Raw genomic sequence first — 23278 nt, forward strand, 5'->3', positions numbered from 1 at the left:
CCGGTGTCACTTGAGGAACTACATTATTTCTGAAGGCTGTTTCACGAAGCTTTGGTGCAGACTGATATCAGAAGATCAACATCACAACTGTCTGGCATAACTAGATCAGAACACTCCAATTAAACTTTCAGCTGCCTCACTTCGGCATACTGTTTCCCATATTCCCCCAAACCAACCAATCATATACGCTTTTTGATAAATGCTCTAAAACAGAAATTCCAATTGCTTTAAAATTATTCAGGCTCACGACGATAAAGGTGTCACTGAAAAGAAGCAGTTTACCGGATTTGTATTCATTCCATATATTTACGCTCCTCAATATTTTAAAATGGACTAATTCTAGTCCTATTAAGCTCTCAAATAAACTCCTTAATGTTTTACTTAATAAGGCAGACTTTTCAACGCTTCTTAATAACGTGTTAAACAAATATGAAAACGAAGCAAATGTACAGTATTGCATTCAATTGAGTAATATAGATCGTTTTGAAAGATCGGCAGGTTGATTGATTATGCTTTGGGCTTTGGACGGTCTCGGCCTTGTGTCCTGGTGCTGCCGCCGTAGCTCCTTGAGGTGCGCTGTAGAGGAGCTGTCCGGGTTCTTTGCAGTCGGTGGTAATTCTGCATCTGGTCTTTTAGGGGATCCAGTTGTTCCTCCTGTCGGGCACTGTGGCCCTGTCCTGGCAACCAATATGAGAAAGATTTGAAATCACTGCACTGCTGCACAATACCGCCAGCCCCTCTAAATGTTCAAGTTACAGCATGAACACATAGCAAACTCTGAAGGCATCTTCCGGCTCAATGAAAGGGGAAAGGCTGCAGACAACGTGTCTGTGTCATTATCTACCATCAAATGCTATTTCCAGTGTCTTTCTCCTTCCTGTTTCAAAACCACCTCCTGACTGCCCCATATACAGGCTGTCCATTTTAAATGCTCCCAAGTAGCAAAGATTTAATTGAGATACATCTGCGCCCACACTAAACGTGTCGAACCTTGTAGGACCCTTCTTTACCCCACATGCCCAAACCAAGCAAAGAAAAGCAGCCTAAAAGCGTCACTGAAACCAAGGCACCCCTTTCATCCAATCAGAATGCACCATTTTGCAAGGCTGCCATGATATGATGCTGTTCCATGAAAGACTGAGGGCATAATCCTGTGGTATTCGCTCAAATCTTTTGGTGAAACGGATATTGGAGATGAGAGGGTAGCTCGCACATTTTCAAGGATAACATAACATAACACGTGTATTTGTAAGCACACTTATCACCCATGGGTCTCAAGGCGCTGAATAACAGATTTTTATTGTTACCCAACTCAATGGTATTAATTTGATTGGCCTCAGACGGATGAAAGGCGGAGTGGATCCGCCGGTATTTGAACCTGTGACTATGAGGTTGAACACAAGCCCCTGCAGTGGGTGCATTAGTCCACTAAGCCACCAGACCCATGCTGAGAGTTTTTTATGAGGGGAGTGATCCACTCTTGCTTTAAGGAATATGGAATAATCACACTTCTGAAAGAAGCTTACGTCATGGCAAAGATCGTTGAGATAAAGAATGGTATTAAGGGCTAGATGCACAAAGGATTTTTGCATTCTCAAACGGCTCAATTTGCAGAATCGGGACATTTTGGTTTGTATTAATAACATGTTGCCGAATTACAATTTAGGCTTGTGAATGCATCCCGATTCGGTATTTGGAAGGGGGGTGTTAATGGCGTCCCTGCCAAATACCGAATCAGAATGGGATGTATGAATGGTTTGTGACAGAAACGCGGTCGCAAAACATTCATACTTTACCACCAATTCAAAGTTGGTGGCAACCCATTCACAAATGAGAAGGGGTTCTCTTTAGACCCCTTCCCCTTTAAGAATGTTTAAAAAATATTTTTTAGGCGGAGTCAGGAGTCCCATGGACCACTGCCTATTCTTACAAAATAAAAATGAAACTTCATTTTTTATTTTTAAATGCATTCCGTTTTCCTTTTTTCGAACACTGAATGCATTTAAAAATAAAATTATGACTTTATTTAAAAGCAATCACAGACATGTTGTCTGTTGACCTCAGCAGGTCACCATCCCTGTAATAGCAGCAAATCCTAGTGGGTCACAAATTGCAACCTACTTCATTAATATTTAAGAGATAGCTCTATTTGCGAACCTATGTGAATTGATAATGGGCCACTTACTACTTTTGTACATTGGTAATATTGTTTACCAAATAGTGTTTTGGGAAAATTGATATTTAGTAATCACTATTACTAACGTCCATACATCTCACCCTCATCCCTGAATATCAAATAAGGCGAAGGAATTAAGGCCGCCAGAACATCAAAGTATGTGACGTTCTGGTGGGCTTAATTCCTTGAACATATGCCCCAGATTTCTTTGTGTAGGAGGACATTAGTAAATATTGTTATGCATACTTATGTTTCCACCAGGCTTTGCTTGCACAGAGAGGTTTTGCTTTCATGTTTTTATTGGTGTGCTGCTTCTTTCACGAAGCACAGCAGGATTTAAGAGAGGGGATGTCAATCAGCATACAAGCATAGGCGCTGGAAGTAGGTAGCAGGGAGCTGCAGCGCCCCCAAAATAACCAGTCTGGAGTCAAAACAATAACGATACTTTTAAATATTATTTTTTTCTGATCACATTTGCAGTACGTTCAAAGACTGAGGTCACATGTCAGACTACGTCTTCTGACAAATTGCTCCTTTAACATGGCGATTGGTATTTACTTTTTTGCAGTCTGGATTTTGTAGATTGAACTATCTGACAATCTTGCTGGGGTACAGGGAGTGTGAAAAGAAAAGTTCTAACACACAACATATACATTTAGCAGTACAAATATTTTAAAATATCAGCAGTTATAAAAAGAACAAAAAATCCCTTTTTTGTAATCCTGAAAGTGTGACGGAAACAAAGATTTTAATAGGATCAACACTAATCAAGACATAAGTGATGTGCAAATGGTAAATGTTTGTGCAAAACCTATTTCCGCACTTATTGTTTGTGCACTATATAATTTTATTAGTAAAACTGAATGTCAGTATGATTTGATTTTTATGGCTATTTCAATGGAAAAGATGTGCTACACCACCATGCGTTAGTGATATATTTCTGACAGTTTGTACCAAAATGCACCCCTCTTACAACTCTTCTACCAAATGGGCATGACTCATTTGCTATACTTGTTCTTTGTGTGACCAGGGCAGGACAGGACAACCAAAAGCAACCCTGGCAAAAAAGCTCAAACTAGCATCACTCCCTTCATTTCCTCACACAATCACTCTATTTCTATCCATCCATTCGCTCTCTCTCTCTTTCTTTGCTCTTTCTCTTCTCCCTCACTGATCACTTTCTCTGTACTTTGCCCCTTCCTCTCTTTCTCTCACTTGAAGCTTCCCCGTGCCTGCTGCAATTAACTCTGGGGAGAAAGGGAAAAGTATAGAGGTTGGCTGACTTATTCCCCTATACTAATTTAGGCTTACCCACTGAGGACCCTAAATAAAATGCATGTGGTCCTCCAGGGGCTAGTTTTAGTTTTATTCCATCTTTACTCTCTCCTTACCAATTCCAGCACATCCACACCAACTCATAGAATATACAGACTGTTACACCATCTGCAAGAGCTTCCATGATCCCTCAGGTTTGAAGGCCACATCAATGCCTTACTTTTGTCATATGAGACAGAGGGTGATGATAAAGCATGCCACCAAGGGTGGGTGAGGGCTTCCGTCCTTTAAGAAATAAACTCCATGTTTACCATGTAGGTTCCTTCACTGGGCAGGACTGAAGATTACCGGGACAGGTGTTTTTCCCCTTCTTCCTCAGCGCAGCTATGTAAATATGAAAGAGACAGAGGCACCAGGATCACCCTGAGCTTTCAAAACTGGCCTCCAAAGGCTCCAGCTTACAGGGAAAATGCCTGGTGGTATAAAAGGCCTGTCTGGCCTTGTATGTGTTTCTTGAATTATTTACAATCCCCGTCTTCAGTGATGTAATATTGATGACAGCACCCGCACTCTGAAAACTGTTTCAGCACCATTAGATGACCTCGGGCAAGGTCAAGGTTCGCAGGCCTTCCTCTGAGCTTTATCAGAGTCTGAGGAGGGACAATGACAGTTAAAAAAATGTTTTGCATGATACAATGTTTCAAAGATTTATCCTGTATGGTTTCTGTTTTATTCTGTGTGGATAGATGCAAATATGTCCTTTTATGTATCTAACCCTAGTCACTGCGAAATGTTTGTCCTACTTCTATGTCTATCGCCTGTCCCGATTTTAACATTATGAATCTGGTCACCCCAGAACAAAAGCCGACATCCATTTATTGGGGAAGTAGGGCGGCAACCGCCCACTGCAGTGGTGAAACTTTGAATTTTATCAGCGGTGAGATTCTGTTAAAACTGAGTGCTAAATGATGTCGTCTGTGTTAAAAGTGTGGGTCGATTGTGTGCCTAGTGATGTCATTAGTGGTGACAAGGGAGTGCTCAAAGCTTGTCAATGATGTGTTCTGATTCAGTGAACTAGATTTTGTGGGCACAGTTTCTCACCATTTTTCAGATGATTACAGAATTTCTAAATCCTATGTGATGATAAGGTGTGCTTAAAAGTTGGCATTAGGACAGGCGGTTTCATTGTGTGCTTACCTTTGAGATCAGCATTAGCTCCTCTCCCAGAGTGAGAGCTGTCGATGGCCGGGAGGGGCGGGGCAGAGGGAATGACCCTCTCTTGGGAGCGGGCAGGGACACTGGGGTCTTCTGGCTTTACTTTGGCCTGTGCTAGGAGCTGGCTCTGGTCTGTGCAGCTCTTGCTTTTCCCCAAACCTCTGAAACATGAACGAAAATCAGGTTAGGAACTCAGCCTCATATGGTGGCGTAGCAAGAAAGCCATAGGCCTGAGACCAACCAAGGAAAATGGGTCCCTGACCACTGATTGGATTGTAAAATAGAGCAATAATCAGAGTACAGTGGGCTGCTGGGCCACTGAACCCTGCACCAGATGCAACATTGATAACTATGCCCCTTGCCTCAAAAGTCTCTTTTCGAGCACTCCCAAAGGGTAACACTGCAACTGAGTTGGTGAGGCTAACATAAATATATAAATGGCAGCTAAGTACAATCATATTTTGAGCATCTATCTCCCACACTTCTTTCTGCAATATGCCAATTGGTGCTGCACCTCAAAACCAGATAGGAGCACATCTCTGCATCAGTTGCAAATAACATTTTTAGAAGGTCCATGAACTACAACATTACCATGAATGTGTCTTCCTAAATTTTTATAATTTGCTATTCCGATCAAACACAGATCCATGCTATAGCTTTAAATGTCCATACTCACTAGACTGAATGTAACTTTGTTATTCTTTACAGCTGAATCCCTCTCCACAAATAATGGAGTGAGATACTATGCACACATTGCACGACTAGACGAAATATCTCATGACAACTAGATCTTATGCAAGTTGATATTAACCTCCATCCTTACCGGCAGAACCCAGAGAGTCCACTTCCCTCCTATCTGATCCGAAGCCACCAAGATCACCTGCGGCATACCCCAATGGTCATCCCTCAGCCCAACCCTTTTTAACATCCACATGGCACCGCTCGCCAACATCGTCCGATCACACGACCTCACCATCATCTCATACACCGACGACACCCAGCTGATCCTCTTCCTCACCAAGGACCCCGCCACCGCCAAAACCAACCTCCAAGAAGGAATGAAGGCCGTCTCAGAATGGATGAAGAACAGTCGCCTGAAACTGAACAATGACAAGATGGAGGTCCTCATCCTCGGCTCCACCCCCTCCGCCTGGGACGACTCCTGGTGGCTGGGAGCTGCACCGACACCCACCAACCACGCACGCAACCTGAGGTGCCTCCTGGACTCAACACTATCAATGACCCAGCAAGTCAACGCCGTCTCCTCCTCTTGCTTCAAGACCCTCTGCATGCTTCGCAAGATCTACAGATGAATCCCCACCGGAACCAGAAGGACAGTCAACCAGGCCCTCGTCAGCAGCAGACTGGACTACGGCAACGCCCTCTATGTGGGCACCACAGCCAATCTCCAGAGAAGACTCCAACGCATACAGAACGCCTCCGCTCACCTCATCTTCGACATCCCCTGCCACAGCCACATCACTGCCCACCTGAGAGACCTGCACTGGCTCCCCGTCAACAAGAGGATCACCTTCGAGCTCCTCAACCACGCTCACAAAGCACTCCACAACACCGGACCAACAAACCTCAAGAAACAACTCACCTTCTACACCCCGAACCACCAGCTTTGCTCCGCTGACCTCGCCACCGTTCCACGTATACACCAAACAACCACCGATGGCAGATCATTCTCCCACTTTGCCTCCAAGACATGGAACACCCTCCCCATCCACTTGCAACAGACCCAGGACCTACTGACCTTCAGGAGACTTCTCAATACCTGGTTGTTTGAGCAGTAGCAGCACCCCCTCCCACCCCCAAAGAGCCTTGGGACCCTCACAGGTGAGTAGTGTGCTCTACAAATGACTGATTGATTGAATAATAATAGTGAGCAATCCCCCCACTATCTTGAGTACATGAAAGTACATCACATGTGGAATCTTGGGTACAATATTTCAACAAAGGGCATTAGAATAATATCACAAATTGCTCAGCACCACGTGAAGCAAACTAAAAACTCTTACACTTGACTAAATAGCAATGGGCTCCATGGAGTAGCTTTCTACTCCACCAAACCTCTTCAGTGCCTCGCCATGGATACTCGGCACCATATAAATTCCCGTTACATACTCACCTATGGTAAATCAGAGCCCATAAGCTAATACACATTAGCGATTTGCGGATGACTGCGTTACTTTATGAAGGTATCTGAAACTCCTCAATAAGGGGGATATCCTCAAGAAATGTCGAAAATGATCGCTAACCTCGGTTAGTGAAAACAAATGTAATGCCTTGTACCGTGGGAAACTATTGCTGTGTTAGCGGCGTATTCTCAACACGCCGCTAACAGGCGATAGTATCAGGAAACGGTGGTGAAAACTGCTGCTAACATCAGCGCGTTAGGAATTCCGGCATTAGCGTGCAAAAAGCAGGGATAGGCTCATTAGCTGCAAAAAAACTCACGTTAGTCTGCCCAACGTGAGTTTTTTTTGTCTCTAATGCAAAAAATTGCCTAGCAGACAACCCCCAATAGAAAATAGGCATAAAAACCAACAAATTGCAGGATGGAGCAGCCAGGGCCAAGTGCAGCACACATCAACAACCCCTGCAAGCCAGCCAACATCCAGGATGACCAGGATGAGAGCCTTGATTTTTTTGGGGATTTTTTAAGAAAAAAATATCTTTATTGCATTTTATCTTTTCCATTGTATATATTTCGAGCATCGATACAAGTCACATTGATAAGAACAGCATATATATTATACCACTGCGAACATAAATCAAACGATTTCCTATACACTGTCATGATGTATTTTGTATCTACAGTGCAGTATTGCTCGTGATTATATAAAGTACCATGGGCACCAACGGCCCGCACATGCTGTCATCTACAATCGAGGAGTGAAATGGGTCTTTTAAGTACGCCTCTTCAAAATAATGGCCATTGATGTGTGAGCATATCCATGTATATCAAAGCATGCTATTAATATGTGACTCGACTTCAAAATCACTACACGTACTGCTCCATGAACAAACAGATGCCAAGATATATTTAAATGTCGTATCGATTTACTAGATATTTCTGTTTATAACATTATAACCACATCTAATGAATACAAAAATAAAACAAGTAAAGTAAAAGAAAAGAGATATCAAAAGTGTGAAGAGGTATGTATCTGGTGAGTAGCGTGCCATTTGAGTATATTGTGACTAGACCAGGGCAGAAGTTGTGGGTGTGGGCTGCCTCTCCTGTTGTATATAAGGTTACATAGACGCTAGGGTATCGCGTGGCGGGAGCCACGTCCATATATCATCTTCAAGGAATGCGAGGTCTGTATCTAGCCCAACAGCTGTGATTGAGGCAACATGTGATTACAGCATGCCTTCTACAGCTAGGTGTCATGTTAGGCATCGGTTCCTGCTTGTTGCGCCCGAGGTTCCCACAATGTAGCACTAGAGCGTGTAAGGGTTCTGAGCATATCATCCCAGGTTTGCGCATTGGGATATTTTCGTAACCCTGCCGTTTCGTCCCTGTATAGGGTGGTGCTCTCCGTTTGTGCCCAAACCTCTAGGGATTTCACCCAATATAATGCCTCTGGTGGGTCCTTGTGCTTCCATTTCTTAGTTATCGGTCATTTTGCTGTTATGAGGCCTAGATCGTGAAATCTGGAGCTTACTTTGTTGGCCTTAGATCTTTTGTAAAACCCCAGGATACAGACCTTCCATGTGATAGGTACCTCAGTATTGGTGCATTTTGCAAGAGTTTCTGTTATCGCTCGCCAATAGGGTGAGAGTAGGGGGCAAGACCATAGCATATGTAAGACGTTAGCACCTAGGAGACGGCACCTTGGGCATTCGGAAGTATTGATATTAAAATATTTATTGATTTTATCTGGTGAAAGATACGCCCTGTGCAATATATAGGTTTGTATAACTTTAAAATGTGAATTGCGTGGTATGTGTGTGGCACCGGCCAGAATGCGTTTCCACTCCTTATCAGTCCAGGGACGGCCCCTGTCCTCGGTCCAACATGTGCGGAGCCTCTGTAATGGCTTGAATACGTGGATAAGCAGGGCTTGTACTAGCCAGTGTATCACATGCGACCCCTCCCCATTACATGCAGGTACTGCAACAACTGATGTGTCGGCGGCTCATTAGCCATATCCCCCACGCCAGCGCTAACGTCCGTGTAATGGCTGCATATTAAAGGAATTGGGCCACTGGTAATCCATTGTCTACCGTTACTGTCGCAAAAGGTAGTAAGGTACCATCTGCGTATAAGTCTCCAAGCGTCTCCACACCCGCTTCAGTCCAGGGCATCAATTCTATGTCCATTATAGGTTCTCGACCTCTGAGCGTCCCAATAAGTGGCAGTGTCGGGGCATAGGGAGGCGTGTCTCTCATGAGTTGAAGGCTTCTCCTATAACATCTGTGGGCTAACTCAACATGTATCTGGGTCGAGCAGGGAATTTTCGCCAGCGGATGGAACAGTCCTTAGATCTGAGTCTGCATCCATACTGTTGTCTCAGTCCCTGTGTCAGCCAAATTTTTACCGCTCAGCCACTTTGCGACCCATTGTAGCTGCGCAGCTAAGTAGTATAACTCCAGGTGAGGAACTGCTAAGCCTCCACTCTCCGGTGGCGCATACAGTTTCTGTATGCTGCCCCACATTCCAAACCAAACCTAGGGTTAATCCTTCCAGTTCCCTAAAAAGTCGCACTGGGACATATACCGGAAGATTAGTAAAATAATACAATAGTCTGGGCAACACTATCATTTTGGTCAAGGTGATGAGGTTCATCACATTAAGCGGTAGAGTCTTCCAGAACTGTATCTGTGACCTGATTGAGGAGATGGTGCAAACCAGATTACCTTCCAGTATGTCTATTGGGGACCTGTAGATATATATGCCCAGATATCTGAATGTGGTCGGATACCAGTCAAGCGCCATCCCATTAATGATTATATCCGTCACAGCCACTTCTTTGCGGAAAGAGTAAGCACCTGATTTAGCCCAATTTACCCTAAGGCCTGACACCTTCTCAAAGCTACTGAACAGTGCCGATATCACCGGCGGTACAGCATGCAGGTCTTTTATGTACAATAGTAGGTCAACCGCATATAGGGACACTGTGTGAAGTCCATCACTCAAGAGGATGCCCCAATCCGCACCACTCTGTCGGAGGAAGACTGCCAAAGGCTCCAAGGCAAGGAAAAAAAGCAATGGGGACAAGGGGCATCCCTGCCTGGTTCCCCGTCTAACCTTGATCGTATCTGAGAGGAGCTTGCCTGTGCAAGCGCGTACTGTGGGTCTGATACAGTAGTTGCACCAGCTGTAAATAATCGTCCCCTAATTCGTACTTACGCAGCACCGCCGCAAGATAGGGCCACTCCAGTGAATTAAAGGCCTTCTCTAGATCCAGTACTAGACAGCCAGACCGAGGCCAGTTCTTTGTTGCATACTTCTAGATCCTAAATAGCCTGCGAATATTTAGGGAGGTGTTCCTGGTGGGAACAAATCCGTTTTGATCTGTGTGCACCAGAGTCGATACAAACGGGGCAAGTTGTTTAGAAAGGGTAGAGGCAAGGATCTTATAGTCTGTATTCAACAGAGCCTGGAGTTCAGGGCTTTTACCCGGCTTTAAAAGGGAGATCAGCGTTGCTTCATTTTGCGTGGGCGTTGAGTAGTCCAGAGCCGCTGCATATACCCGCAGCAGCTTTGGTATCAGAATTTCTGAGTAGGACATGTAAAATTCAGCCGGTAGTCCATCAGGACCAGGCGTTTTACAGTTCGAGAGGGAATAAATACTATCCCTTAGGTCCTCCGACAGCAGTGGAGCGCCTAATTCCCCTTGTTGATGCTCTGTCAGCTGCGGCAGCGTCAGGGTGGAAAGGAAAACCTGTATATCTACGTCTGTAGCTGTCAAACAAGGTCTGTATATAGTGGAGTAGTGTTCTACAAAAGCGTGGTGTATATCGCTTTCGGTATGTACCCTGACTCCCTGCGCATTTCGTAGTGATGTCACAGGCGCAGTGACTGCATCCTGCCGTATCAACCACGACAGCAATCTACCACGTTTGTCTCCCATGTGGTGGGTGCACGCAGCTTGTGCTGCATAGTTTAAATTGCGGAGTCGGTCAAGTAACCTGGAGTGTCCTCCTCTAATGTGCTCTAAAGGCTCAGCATTGCCCTCTAGCGCTTCTCCCTCCCTTCGGAGCAGGTCAGCTTCAAAGGTGTGTAAGGTCAGTTTCCAACTGTCTGCGCATACCCGCCTGCGCACCGAGGCAAATCCCCTCTGATCACTACCTTGAATGCGTCCCATTCCACCTGAGGTGTTGTGGCTGTGCCAGTGTTATCTTCAAACTATTGGGTGATATTGGCGGCTAGCAGGTCGTGAAAGGGTGCGTATAATAGCAGATCTGGTTGCAGCCGCCAGGTTGGATTTGGTGTGCGGGGGTGTTCCCATAACATCTCTAGTATGTGCGAGTTATGGTCAGAGTGCGTCCTGCCTAAATAATAACCTGCTGATATGTGGGGGAGGAGCGTCTCCGAAAGCATTTAACGGTCCAGCCTTACATGCAAGTGGTGAGCACCTGAATAGTAGGAATACACCATATCGTGGGGGTAACGGTGTCTCCATGCATCTCTCAAGTGCCATTGTGTTGCCCAATTGGTCAACGCCTTCATGGCATGGTGTGTGCCCGTACCCAGAAGGAGTGGAAAAGATAGGTCAAGTGATACATCGAGTAGGCTATTGTAGTCGCCGCCAGTAACATGGGAACATCATGCCATGGCGCAAGAATGTGTGATATATTGTCGAGGAAAGCAGCCTGTTCTGTGTTGGGAGGGTACAGTGATGCAAGTACAATTAGCGCACTTCGCGCAAAAGCCGAATACCCCGTGGCATACAGTTGGCCATGCCAGCGGCGGTGCAAGCGTTGAATGTCTGTTTTGGCCAGGTGAGTTTCTTGCAGTAAGGCAATTTGTATGTGATGGTGTTTGAATATATCTGATATCTACGTGACGGTGAATGCATGCCCCTCATATTCCATGTACCAATTTTAAATGAAGACATAGACCCTATAACGAGTCAGGCGACCATGTGTCTGTAGCAGCCCAACAGATATGCACAATATATATGACCTAGTGTCGCATAGTCTACCTAGCGCGCTGACTCGTGGCATGTTACATCGTATAGAGCGACACATAATAGATGATATCTCACAATAAAACCAACATAAAAACATAATCATATACATTTCCAAAAGGGCGAAAATGCAACCAGCAATCCAAACTCTCAATGGAGATAACAGTCAAAACGATCTGGGGGGGCACACTGCGTACTGCTTTTAGTTACAATATAGATAAGGCAGTCTGCACATAGCGGCTCAGGAACACCCATCGAGCGGGTAGTGTACATTTGTGTCCACATAGCAGCAGCTAAACGTGCGATGAAGGTCCGCCACCCTGCCACTTAGCATATTTTCACCCCCAATCTCATGTGAACAGTTCGAATCATAGTAACATCTACCACAAATACTTACACTTTTAGCAACAGCACTCCCCCACGTACATACCCCAATACCTCAATTCGTAGTCCATTCAAATATAATAGTCTGCTATGTTCATGCTATTGTGTCTGCCGGGTGACATCCGGTTGCTCATTGGAATCTTGTGAGTTCTGCAGTACATATATCCGCTTGTCATCACTAGACAGGTCTCGTTGACTAGATGTGGATGCATCTTCAGTCACCAATGATCTGCTGATCTCTGCCACCGCCTCTAGGGCATCTAGTTGACCGCTGAGAATCAGTTCTGAGTGTGGGCCTACCGTTGGTGAAGGCGGCGTCCTCATCCCTGTTGATCTACGCTCTCTCCGGCGTCAGCAAAAGGGGCCTCCCAGCTTCGGCAGCGTTGCCGTCACAGCGGTGTTCCGAGGTCTCACAGTGGTGAAGGTGTCCAGCCAATCCTCTGCTTCTTCCGATGTGTTAAAGAAGTGCGTTTTAACGCTTGCAACCACACGCAAGCGCGATGGGAATAACAGGGAATATTTCAGGTCTTTCTGCCGAAGGCACTTCTTCACTACCATGAAGGAAAACCTCTGACGCTGCACCTGGATAGTGTAGTCCGGAAAAAACATTATTTTGTGATTGTCAATATGGATATCCTGAAGCTTCCTGGTTTCCTGTAGAATGGTGTCTCGGTCTTGATAATTGAGGATCCGGAGGAGCAAGGGCTGCAGGTTCGATCCTGTAGGAGGGGGCTTTGCCGGGACCCTATGTTTACGCTCTATGACAAAGTGCTGTGAGAGGGACCCTTCAGGCAATAGATCTCTAAGCCAATTTTCCATGTTCAAAGCAGGTTCCTTCCCCTCCCATCGTTCCGGCACGCCTACTATGCGTACATTGTTGCGTCGCGCCCGCCTTTCGGCTTCCTCAGCTCTGCCTTCCAGGAACTCCACACGATTCAGTAAATCTTGTACCTGCTTATCTGTCTGAGTCACCTGAGGTTTGATGTCCGTGAGCGTAGTTTCCAATACAGTAGTGCGGTCCATAAGCTTCCGGTGATCCGCATGTAGATGAGTGAGGTCAATGGCCACTTTGTCAATTTTAGATTCCAGGGAGGTGCGGGTCTGATTGATGGTTTCTTCCAACCGTTCCATTGCAGCAATCATCGCATCCAGCTTGTTTGCAGTTTAGTCTGTGAGTCCCTGCTTCGCCATCTTGTCAAATTTGGGCTTGGATGGCGGCGGCAGGGTCTGCGCTCCTCCCGTTCCGGTCCGCGCTCGGGTGCCACCTGACATCAGTCGCAGATCCTATATACCAGTATTGGTTCGCAGTCCACAAGATCCCAAAGCGATACCTCCAGGGCGCAAGCCTCACCACAGGTCCAGCCTTGATGCCAACAGGTCACGACCAACAGACATCCCACAGCTCACAGCTTCAGCAGTGGGGCCCCCACCACCACACACTAATGACTCCTCCACAGCTCGGTCGTCAGCTGCACCCCGCAACCGCCCAGGTCGTGCCAGTCAGAGGTGCATCTGTTCGCCTCAATAGGAGGCCAGGCTTGGTCAGCTTCGGTGGTGTTTCCATCAATGGGCATCAGCAAGCCCCCCTTCAACACACCGTAGGTAGTCTGCGCCGGGTGTTTCAGATGCGGCTCGTTAGAACAGTGTTGTGTCTGTGACAACTATACAGCGACCACCAGAATTTCCGCACACGGCTCCCCACCACTCCAGGTTATGGCGGGCTGAGCATCAAGAGTACACCCCAGTATGCGTACGGTGATAGCTGTGGGGGAGCACCAGCTTCGGAGATCGCAGGTAATTAGTGGAGCAATGTTAAATTACTTCCACGTGGCATCACACAATATATGCATGGAGGCATCAGCAGGTTGGTGTATCCTGTACAGCCACAGTTAGAGTTCAGCTTGTCTCCAGACCCGCCAGTCCTGCCTGCATTATCAGTGTGGTGGAGCCTGCAAATACAGGTAGTGGCCGATGGCGCCCTGCAAGTGCAGGGCTCTCTCTCCAGAGTCGCGCCGTGGTGGCAACAGTTGCGGCGGTCCGAGCAGCTTTGTTGTGCTGTGCCTTCCTTACTGCACTAGAATGATCAGTGGGCAAGCCGGTGGAGCCTCAGTCTGCTGCAACCCGTCAGCCACACAGCAGGGGCTCCAGCCACGTCACGCCTCTCACAGGCAGGTGTAGGCACGGGCGGTGGAGGACAAATACCCATGACTCTCAGCCTGCAGGCGGGGGGGGGGGCCACCCACCGCAATCGCGCTTCGTGAGCAGCGGTAGTGTGAGCAGCTTGGCAGCGACCCCCCCCAGCCGCACCTCCTCAGGCACCACAATGGCTGACAGTCAAGTCTAGGGAGATCAGACCCCAGAGTCGAGTGGGCAGTGTCGCGGGGGCCCTAGTCACACCCCGCCATCCATCAGCTAGCGACCACACCCCAGGGGGACGAACATTTGCCACTTTTCACCATATGCTGCAGATTCTCCACCGCAGTCCCGCTGTGAGGGCAACGGTGATGCAGACAACCTGGGTAGCATCGTCACTCATGGTCCACCTCCTGCGTCGTAGCTGGCAAGCGTGCCAGGGTCTCACAGGCAGAAACGGATGGGCAGCACAGCGTGCAGTCAGACGGGGTGGAAGTCGCAGCCCAAGTTGTTTTTTGTCGGCTCAACAGAGCTATGCCAGCTTCTGCGGAACAGTGGGCGGAGCCAAGCCCCGGGCTTGCATAGTTGGAGTCAGCCCCACCGGGATCTTGCATCAGGCGGACCCTTCAGTCGGGAGCCGAGCGGTGGAGTCCGGCTGCTCTAGGACCATGTCCCTTTGAGGCTGTACTTAGAAAGGAGTCTCCACAAGGCACCGCATTCGGAGAAAACAGCCTGTTTTGGGGAGCCTCCGGCAAAGCTCTACCCAAACACGTCTACCACAATTTCAGTTGCAGCCACGCCCCCCACCAGGATGAGAGCCTTGATGCCTCCCTGGACCTGCACCTGGAGCCTGGATGCCTCACTGGACCTGCATCTGGAGCCTGGATGCCTCGCTGGACCTGTGTCTGGAGCCTGGATGCCTCGCTGCACCTGCGTCTGAAGGCTGGATGCCTCACTGGACCTGCGTCTGGAGCCTGGATGCCTCACTGGACTTTTGCCTGGATGCCTCGCTAGATCTGCATCTGGAGCCTGTATGCCTCGCTGGACTTGTGTCTGGAGCCTGGATGCCTTGCTGGACCTGTGTCTGGAGCCTGAATGCCTTGCTGGACCTGCATCTGGAGCCTGGATACCTTGCTAGACCCGCATCTGGAGCATGGATGCCTTGCTGGACCTACGTCTGGAGCCTTGAGTGGGATGCAGAGGAGCTGTGGAATCGATATGCAGTGACGGTAAACATTGATGCGCGTCGATCGCCCGTACCTGGTGGTGAAGTCTGGCAGGTCACATGGAGACACGTTGCTGACCTGTGTGAGAAGACCGCCTTGTGCACCTTGGCGCTGTCAATAGTAGAGGCTCTCCTGCACCCCAATGTAGGGAGGTCTGCATCGCATACTATGATCCACCATTACACTGGGGTACACCGAGGGGATTACCAACGGTGGGTGCCACCTCTCTGCATCACAGGCCAGATGATGTTAGGCTGGCCAGATGCTGTGGAAGGTGAGGTCCCTGAGCTGTACAGAACTTGTGTGGCATGAGCGCTGCAACTTCATGCCTAAGGGGGCCCGGCTGCATCAACTGCATCGGAAGGTTCCCCAGTGGACCTGGCGGTAAATCCCTCCTGGCTAAGGCTCTTGCTGGCTGAGTCACAGACTTGGAGAGAGTGCAGCGGACTGCACCACGTTGTCAGTGTCCAGGTAAGGAGAAGGTGGGACGCTTAGAGCAGTACCCCAGGCCTAGCACACGTAGATGATGCACCCACAGTGTTGGCTAATCTGCTATGGCAGAAGAGCGCCGCCCCACTGCTTCCAAGCAGTGCAGAGGAGGAACAATCATCACATAATGATAACTTACTAAGTAACCGTGCTATGCTTCCCTTGCGGGTGGGAGGGTGGGTAGGACTGCTCCAAGCATTGAGCAAATCATGGGCGGATTGGCATGCTTACTCAAGTGCGCAATGACTGTTTGGTTGGCACCCCCAGCCCGCCTAAAGCAGTAATGCGCACTACCCTGTTCATAATGCAGGCTGCCTTACAGCATGCATGGAGAACATGCCCACCCCCTACAGCCCCAGGCTGCATAGTTTGTCCCGTTGCCAAATACCAATCCCACCACCGCATCGCAGCGTTGTGATTGGCTCAAGGGAGGGAGCCTGACTGACAACTTCTTGTTCCTTGGAGCCAATGCAGGAGAGCATGAGCTACAAAGACATGGGGCCCGGCTTCGAGGTAAGACTTCCCTCATTAAAATCTTCACAACACACATCCCCGAGTCCACGCCCCATCCAGTATTCTTTCAGACATTTAGCACCTCACAGCTGTCCAGTCCCCCTCCCCTAGCACTTCTCAATGGCAGTCGCTGTGCGCCCATGCACAGTGGGCGTATCACTCATGTGCCAAAAAGGCACATACGTAGTTACGATGCATACCATAACATCGAATTCCATTCCAATGCATCCTAATAGTAGGCACATTGCAACAGTAGCATAGGTGTTGCATAGCGGAGTCATAAATATCACTATTCACACTTCGGTGAGTGCAACCCTGAACTTACCTTTGCACCCCAAACCCAACCGTGAACCCTGGAATTCCTTTTTGAGCCCCCAAAATGTCAGGTTGTAGGTCCAACGCGCCTACCGAAAGAACTACATTTCCCAGCAAGCTGTGGCTTTCAACTACGGTACCCAGAATCCCCGGCGGGATCAGGATATCCCTGGGCGGAGCCTGAGGTCCGGTGCTCGTGATTCCAGTTTAGTCGGAGGTAGCGGCTGCGCCTCGGCTCCTGTCTGATTTCTGGCTGTACTGTGGGGATTGTTTTGAATTCATCCGGAGCCAACGTCTGGTAATATTGTTGACGCGCTGGCTAGCGCGTCCATACTACCGAGTGCGATTTGGACGCTTTATGCGCAGAGGGAGCGACGCTAGTTGTCTGCTCTTAGCCTCGCGGCTGCGAGGAAAGAAAAAGCCTAGCTCAAGACTTCTTTGCTAACGCGTTAGCGGGCGCGGTAGTCTAACTGTTTAGTTTTTGTGTTCTCTGATTCACGTGGAACCGCTCTGTTTGTTTATTCTTGCCTCGCGGCTGCGAGGGAGTATTACTGTGGTTTACTGGCAAGCGCCAGGAGAAAGCCATCTGAAGTGAGCTGTTACCTGGTTATTCTGGAAATACAAGTGGCGGAGTGTAGGGGGGGTATAGGACCTTCACACTACCGTCACGAAGCATATGGTACTTGATTGGACTAGTGGATATAAATACCAAAGCGGATGACAGTAGTGAAGGAACTACGTCATGCCGTATTTGGTGTACATTATTTTGGGTTCAAGGAACAAAAGGAGACTATTGACCTGTCTCATACTTTAGGAGGTTCTTCTTTCAGCGTTACTGCACAGGCGTGCTTATTAAGTCCTAGTGCAAACAACTGATACTGTGAAGTTATTCTTCAAAGCCTTTTTTGTGGTTCTATGGGTATGTTGATATAGACAAAAAAGGTTTTTTCTTCATGAAGTTCTACTGCTTGGTGGTAATACGTTCTTTTGTGTTGTGCAGGAAGGAAGGAAGACGGGAGAGACAGCACTAGGGTGTTTTGGGCACGTTTGCTACAGGTGAATCTAGGGGTTACCAAATTAGTGAGAATTAATGAGAGTAGTGTGGAAAAGTAAATTTTGCCATGTTATATGTGCCTACGTGTTCCCCATGTTATGTTATATGTGCATGATCGATATGCATGTATTCCACTCTGATCGATTAAAGACGCAATTACAGTTGTGTCCATCTCTAGTATGTCAGTTTCCAGTTCTCGTGAATACAACGAATATCAGGCCTATGTAAACCTACGTTGCCACATTTTACAGTGTGCACATTAATTCATTGAATTATCCCCGTTTCTAGGCCTCAAAAGGGCCCGGACTCAGATTCAGCTCCTGTCTCCTGAACCCTCTCCGAGGAGCGATACAGCCCCCACCTGTATCCCTGACCCTTAGCTTACTTCTTGCCATGCAGTGCCCGGCTCGGCCTGGCTCTGCCTCCCAGTCTGCCAAGAGTATGTTATGTTTCTAGTTATCAGTCCAGCCCTCCTTCTCTGCATTCCTAAGCTACTGAATAGCATCAATAGTTTCCGTCATGGTCTGGTCTTTATGTCTCCATGTAAGAGAAATACTGTATTAATATTCATAGAATATTCCTCACACACGCAATACAAGTAGAATAATGCATGCACCAGTCTTAATGTCTGTTAGCCTTTGCCCTGATAACTTTTGGATTCTATCAACATGTACTCTAAACAACAGATACTAGATATGCCTGGGTACATGTCGCTCTGACCCTCCAGACTTTCGTCTCCTCTTCTAGTGCAGAAGTCATAGCCCCCAGTTCTCCCTGGTAACACGTCATTGCCAGTTTACGCGCACCACTAGGTTAGAGGTCCCAGCTGCTCAGGTAGCCCCCTCCATGTTTCCGTCCCATTTATGACATATTCTGTTACGTTTGCATCACATGTCTATGTATACGCACTGTACACACCTCTTGTTACACCCACTTTATGCCTTATCTTTCGCGACTGCTACAAACTCCGCCTACTGCTACGCCCCCTGTATTGAATGTAATGTATTTGTTTAACTATAAATATTGTGCACTGTTATTAAAAGCTAGCCAATTCCCAGATCCTGCCCCCGGCAGCTGCCATCCTATTCCCATGCAGGCTGTCCTGTTCCTGTTCTTTATGTCTGATTAAAGCCTGTGACTCAAGATACCTCGAATCCTGACTCTTATTTATTGAGCTATCTGTTTATATGAGTATCCTGAAAAATAGAACCGGTAATTAATTATTTATTTACCACATAATGGCGCCCGAACAGGGACTTGCCCTTTCCCCACGCGCCGGAGAAGCCACGCAGGCCCCCTGATCCTCTGCAGCCGTGACGGAACCATACCGTGCACGTGCAGATATTTCTGCTTCAAGTATCCCTCAGGCCCACGGAGGAGACGGAGGTTGCGGTCCAGCGTCCAGACGAGGCGGTGGAGGAACGCGGCGAGTCCCGACCAGAGCCCAAGCCAAGAGTCCAAGGTCCGAGGTATCCGGAGGCCCACCTGTAACTGAAGTCCGAAGTTCGCCCGTCCGTCGTCGTAGCAGTCCAGTCCAGTCCGAGGCCTTCCGTTCTTGCTGCCCGGTGAGTACCGTTGCTGGGGTAGTATCTAGACAGGGTCAAAGTAATTTGTCTCTGGTCCGTGGGTTTGGGTACACAGATCCAACACGAAGTGTCCATCTAGGTGGATGCGGGTCCTGACGTGTCTCTTTATGAGACCGGTAAGTTTCGTACTGTTTTAGCAGTGCATCTAGTCATTCCAGTAAGTTCGGTTCTGTTCTCGAGAAATTCATGTGTTTCTGTTTTCAGTATTCCAGGTAGTATTCTGTCCGAACTGTTATTTTAAATGTTATTTCATGTGTTTTCAATGTTGTGGTATGAGTGATTTGTTTTCAAGTTATTATTGTGTTTATCGTGTATTGTATTGTGTCCAGATTCTAGTCTTAGTTATGCCTCTGTTCACGAAGTTACGCCAGTTAAGAACTAGAAAAGGTCTGCTCGAAGAAGCAGTTCCTGTCCCGCCTAGGGACAGTCCAGGTCATTTTATGTATCATAAGCATGGCATAAGTGCCATATTATATCTAGACTTATGGGTCGAGTATACTAAAGATCTAGAAGAGAAATATAGATGGCCTGTATCAGGTACATGGGATGCCGAGTGCATCATGCGAGTAGAAGAAGTATTATGGAAAAAGAAATCCAGACAGTCCCAGAAAGATGCCATCGAGTTATGGCGCAAAGAATCTCATAAAAGAACCGAAAAAGAAATCAGAAAGTCAGAATTAAGTAGAGAATCCTCAGAAAGAGCCCAAGAAAGGGAATTAATCGAAATAGGTGAACGAGTAAAAGCCGAACAGTCAGACAGACAGAGAAATGCCCTCATTAAGGGTATGTATCCTCTTCTTGCCGAGGGCTTGCCAAAAGCAACCCCGGAAGCACCATGTAATTTCCCGCCGCCATTAGTTCCGATTAAGCTACGTCACAAACCGACCGCAGCTGATATTTTTCTCTCGTCCTATTTGGACGACACAGTCCCAGAATATGCAAATCCTGCTCCGCCAGCTCCTGTAAATAATGTAATTCCTGTTCTTCCAGCCACCGGGGCACCCGTTGCAGCACCTGTTACGGTACCCCCGGTCCAGCCTACAGTACAAGTACCCGCTACATCAGTCACTCTGCCAGCCCGTACGATACCCGTCGATGATTCCAGTTTAGGAGCCGCGGGGGGGGGGAGTCCTCCTTGTACCCCGCCGCAACACAGACGTGTGACATTACTCGAGCTACATGCCCGAGCGTTACAGCGGTCGCCCAAAAATCAGTCAGTTGCAGATATCAAACGAGCTCTTACAGAATGCCGTTATGATCCAGTCCCAGGCGATGATGGTATGGTCCTGTATTCATTGCGTGTAAGACGGGTGACCGAGTATTTGGACACCCTACCGAATATGAAAGAATATCTAGACAGAATATATCGTTTCATCCGTACAGGAGTAGATCCAGAAAGTATTGGCGAGGCCATGTCTCAAAGAAAAGTCGAGATCCAGCTCATGCTTTTAAAGTTTCTAATTAATTGTTTGATAAGAGAACAAGATTATCCGGATAAAGATCCGGAAGAAATGAAAGTCCTAACAAGGTGGAGTGACCACATAGCCGAGGGAAGACACAAGACACAGAACTGTATAGACAGTATGTACAAGAAGATCCGTAGGGAAATAATAAAGTTACACGAGAAACGAAAAGCAGCACAAGTAAGCGAGAAAGAAGACAACTCTTCTACTGAAGAGGTAGACGACGAGAATCCCACCAGAATAGCGTATGTAGGTAGAACTAGACTTCCCGACCGACATTCACGCCTAGAACACAAGAAAGTTTTTCCTCCTCCAGCACCAGAACAAGGTTCTCTCGAGCAAGTATTTCAAGCTACCGATCACATTCTGAAATCACGAATCGGTTATAGTGAACTTAGTACCATGCATGAACAAGAACTAGCCCGATCAGCAGTCCGATGGATTACTGATTCTACCACTTTTCCAGACGAAATAGTGGCACAAATGTTTCTGAAACTGCCCCCAGCCGAGCAGCGACTGGTGGGTATGTATATGATCCAGCACCTCATTACACTGTATGAGGGACAACATTCTGATCCAGGTCCGTTACATGATGCTCTGAACGAGTTACTCCAGTATAGATGGAGAGGTCTTGGTACCGATTTAATTAGTGTCATTCTAGAACAGCGCCACAAATATAGAACGTTTCTGAATCCGCATTTTGTTCATGTCTCACCCCCAGAAAGTAAACCCTTCTACATAGATAGACAGCATCCGTTACGAGAAGTACACCCAGTTAGGACAGAGGGTGGTGAAATGCAACGAGTATTTGTTTACACCCCTATTACAAAGATGGAACTCTTAGAGATGAAGAAATTAATTCCCTGTCACGACAAAGATCCAGCAGGGTTCCATCGAGAATTAAAAGACATGCTCCGTATGGGAGAATACACGTATCCAGATATCATTAAAATGTTAAAGGTCCTGTTGCCCGCAGGGGTATATGAAAAACTCAAGGAAAAAGAATGGGAGGTGGGAGAGAAAAAGATAGATTGGACAGCTCTAGAAGCTGAAGATAAAATACGAGTACCAGGTACCGGTCTTGGGGACAAATGTAAAGAATTACCCGAGTTATTGATACAAGTTTTGCCAAGGTTACTAGCCACGAAAAAGGAAGATTGGGATGCAATTTCAGCATGTAAACAGAAACAGGATGAAGACACTAGTGATTTTTATTCTAGATTTGAAAAATGTTTTATAATTAACAGTGGTTTGAAGACAGGTAGTGAGTCATACCCTCATCTTTTTGTTACTAAACTAGTCGAGAATTCAAGCCCACAAGTTAAAAATCGAGTTTTAAAAGTCGAAAGTACTTGGCAAGCTAATACCCCGTCACAAATGCTCCAGATGCTCCAGTATCACCAGAACAGAATCAGGGAAGAGCAAGAACACGAAAAGAGACGTATGAAAGATACGAAAATGAAAGTATTAGTTGCACAATCTGTTCCACAAGACAGTCAGAAGAGGGGTCCGAATCAAGCCAGTCATCCAGCAGCTCCCGTTAAAGGGACTTGCAATTATTGTAAACAGCCAGGTCATTTTATAAACGAGTGTGCAGTTCTGAAACACAACATAGCCACTGGTAAGACTAAAGAAAGACCACGTCCGCCTAGACAAGAACAAGTTTCACAGACTTCACCGTCATCACAGAATGCACAACAGACAGTTCCAGCATCGCAGCCCATCGCTGCAACACAGCATGTTACACAGCAAATGTACCAGTATGCTCAGACAGAGTATCCAGAGTATCAACAGTATTCATGAAACAGCCTAGAGAGGGAGGTAGGCTTGCCTCTCATCGAGATACCTGTAGATCAAGAGGGTCCCTATGTACACAGTCAAGTATTAGGGAAAGACAGAAAGTTTCTGATTGATACAGGGGCAAGTAGGACTACTATCAGTCATGACGAGGTTCCAGGGGCTCTGCTCTCAGGCTCTAAAAATGTTTCCCTTGGATTTTCAGGAAAGCCTATTATTAACGAAATTTCAAAGCCAGTTTCCCTAGAAGTTGGTCCATTGTCCCGAACTACTGATTTGTTACTTACGAAATCATGTCCAGAAAATTTGTTAGGCATTGAAACATTGAAAGAATTAGGTGCAGTAATTTGCTGTTCTCCAGAAGGAGTCCGATTGTTTTTGAGAGACTTTAAAGGTCACTATGTATTACGTGATTTTGATCCAAGATTACTGAATGTTCCACAGCATCTATGGGCGCAAGGTCCAACTGATGTAGGATTTATGCAAATCACACCCCATCGTGTG

General features: G+C 47.1%; 1 protein-coding gene across 1 annotated transcript in view; it reads right to left on the reverse strand.

Annotated features, from left to right (window-relative positions):
* Positions 1-297: 297 nt before the first annotated feature.
* The window catches only part of LOC144823021 (kinesin-like protein KIF12), a 182039-nt gene continuing 159058 nt past the window's right edge, over positions 298-23278 (reverse strand). Inside the window, exons 14-15 of the mRNA XM_078681147.1 lie at positions 4649-4827; positions 298-677 (exon numbers count right to left, since the gene is read on the reverse strand). Of these exons, the coding sequence (XP_078537273.1) occupies positions 508-677; positions 4649-4827 (349 nt within the window). The 3' untranslated portion in view covers positions 298-507. The remainder of the gene's footprint in view (positions 678-4648; positions 4828-23278) is intronic.

Source organism: Lissotriton helveticus, chromosome 3_1, assembly GCF_964261635.1.
Source record: "Lissotriton helveticus chromosome 3_1, aLisHel1.1, whole genome shotgun sequence".
NCBI classification, from domain to species: Eukaryota; Metazoa; Chordata; class Amphibia; order Caudata; family Salamandridae; genus Lissotriton; species Lissotriton helveticus.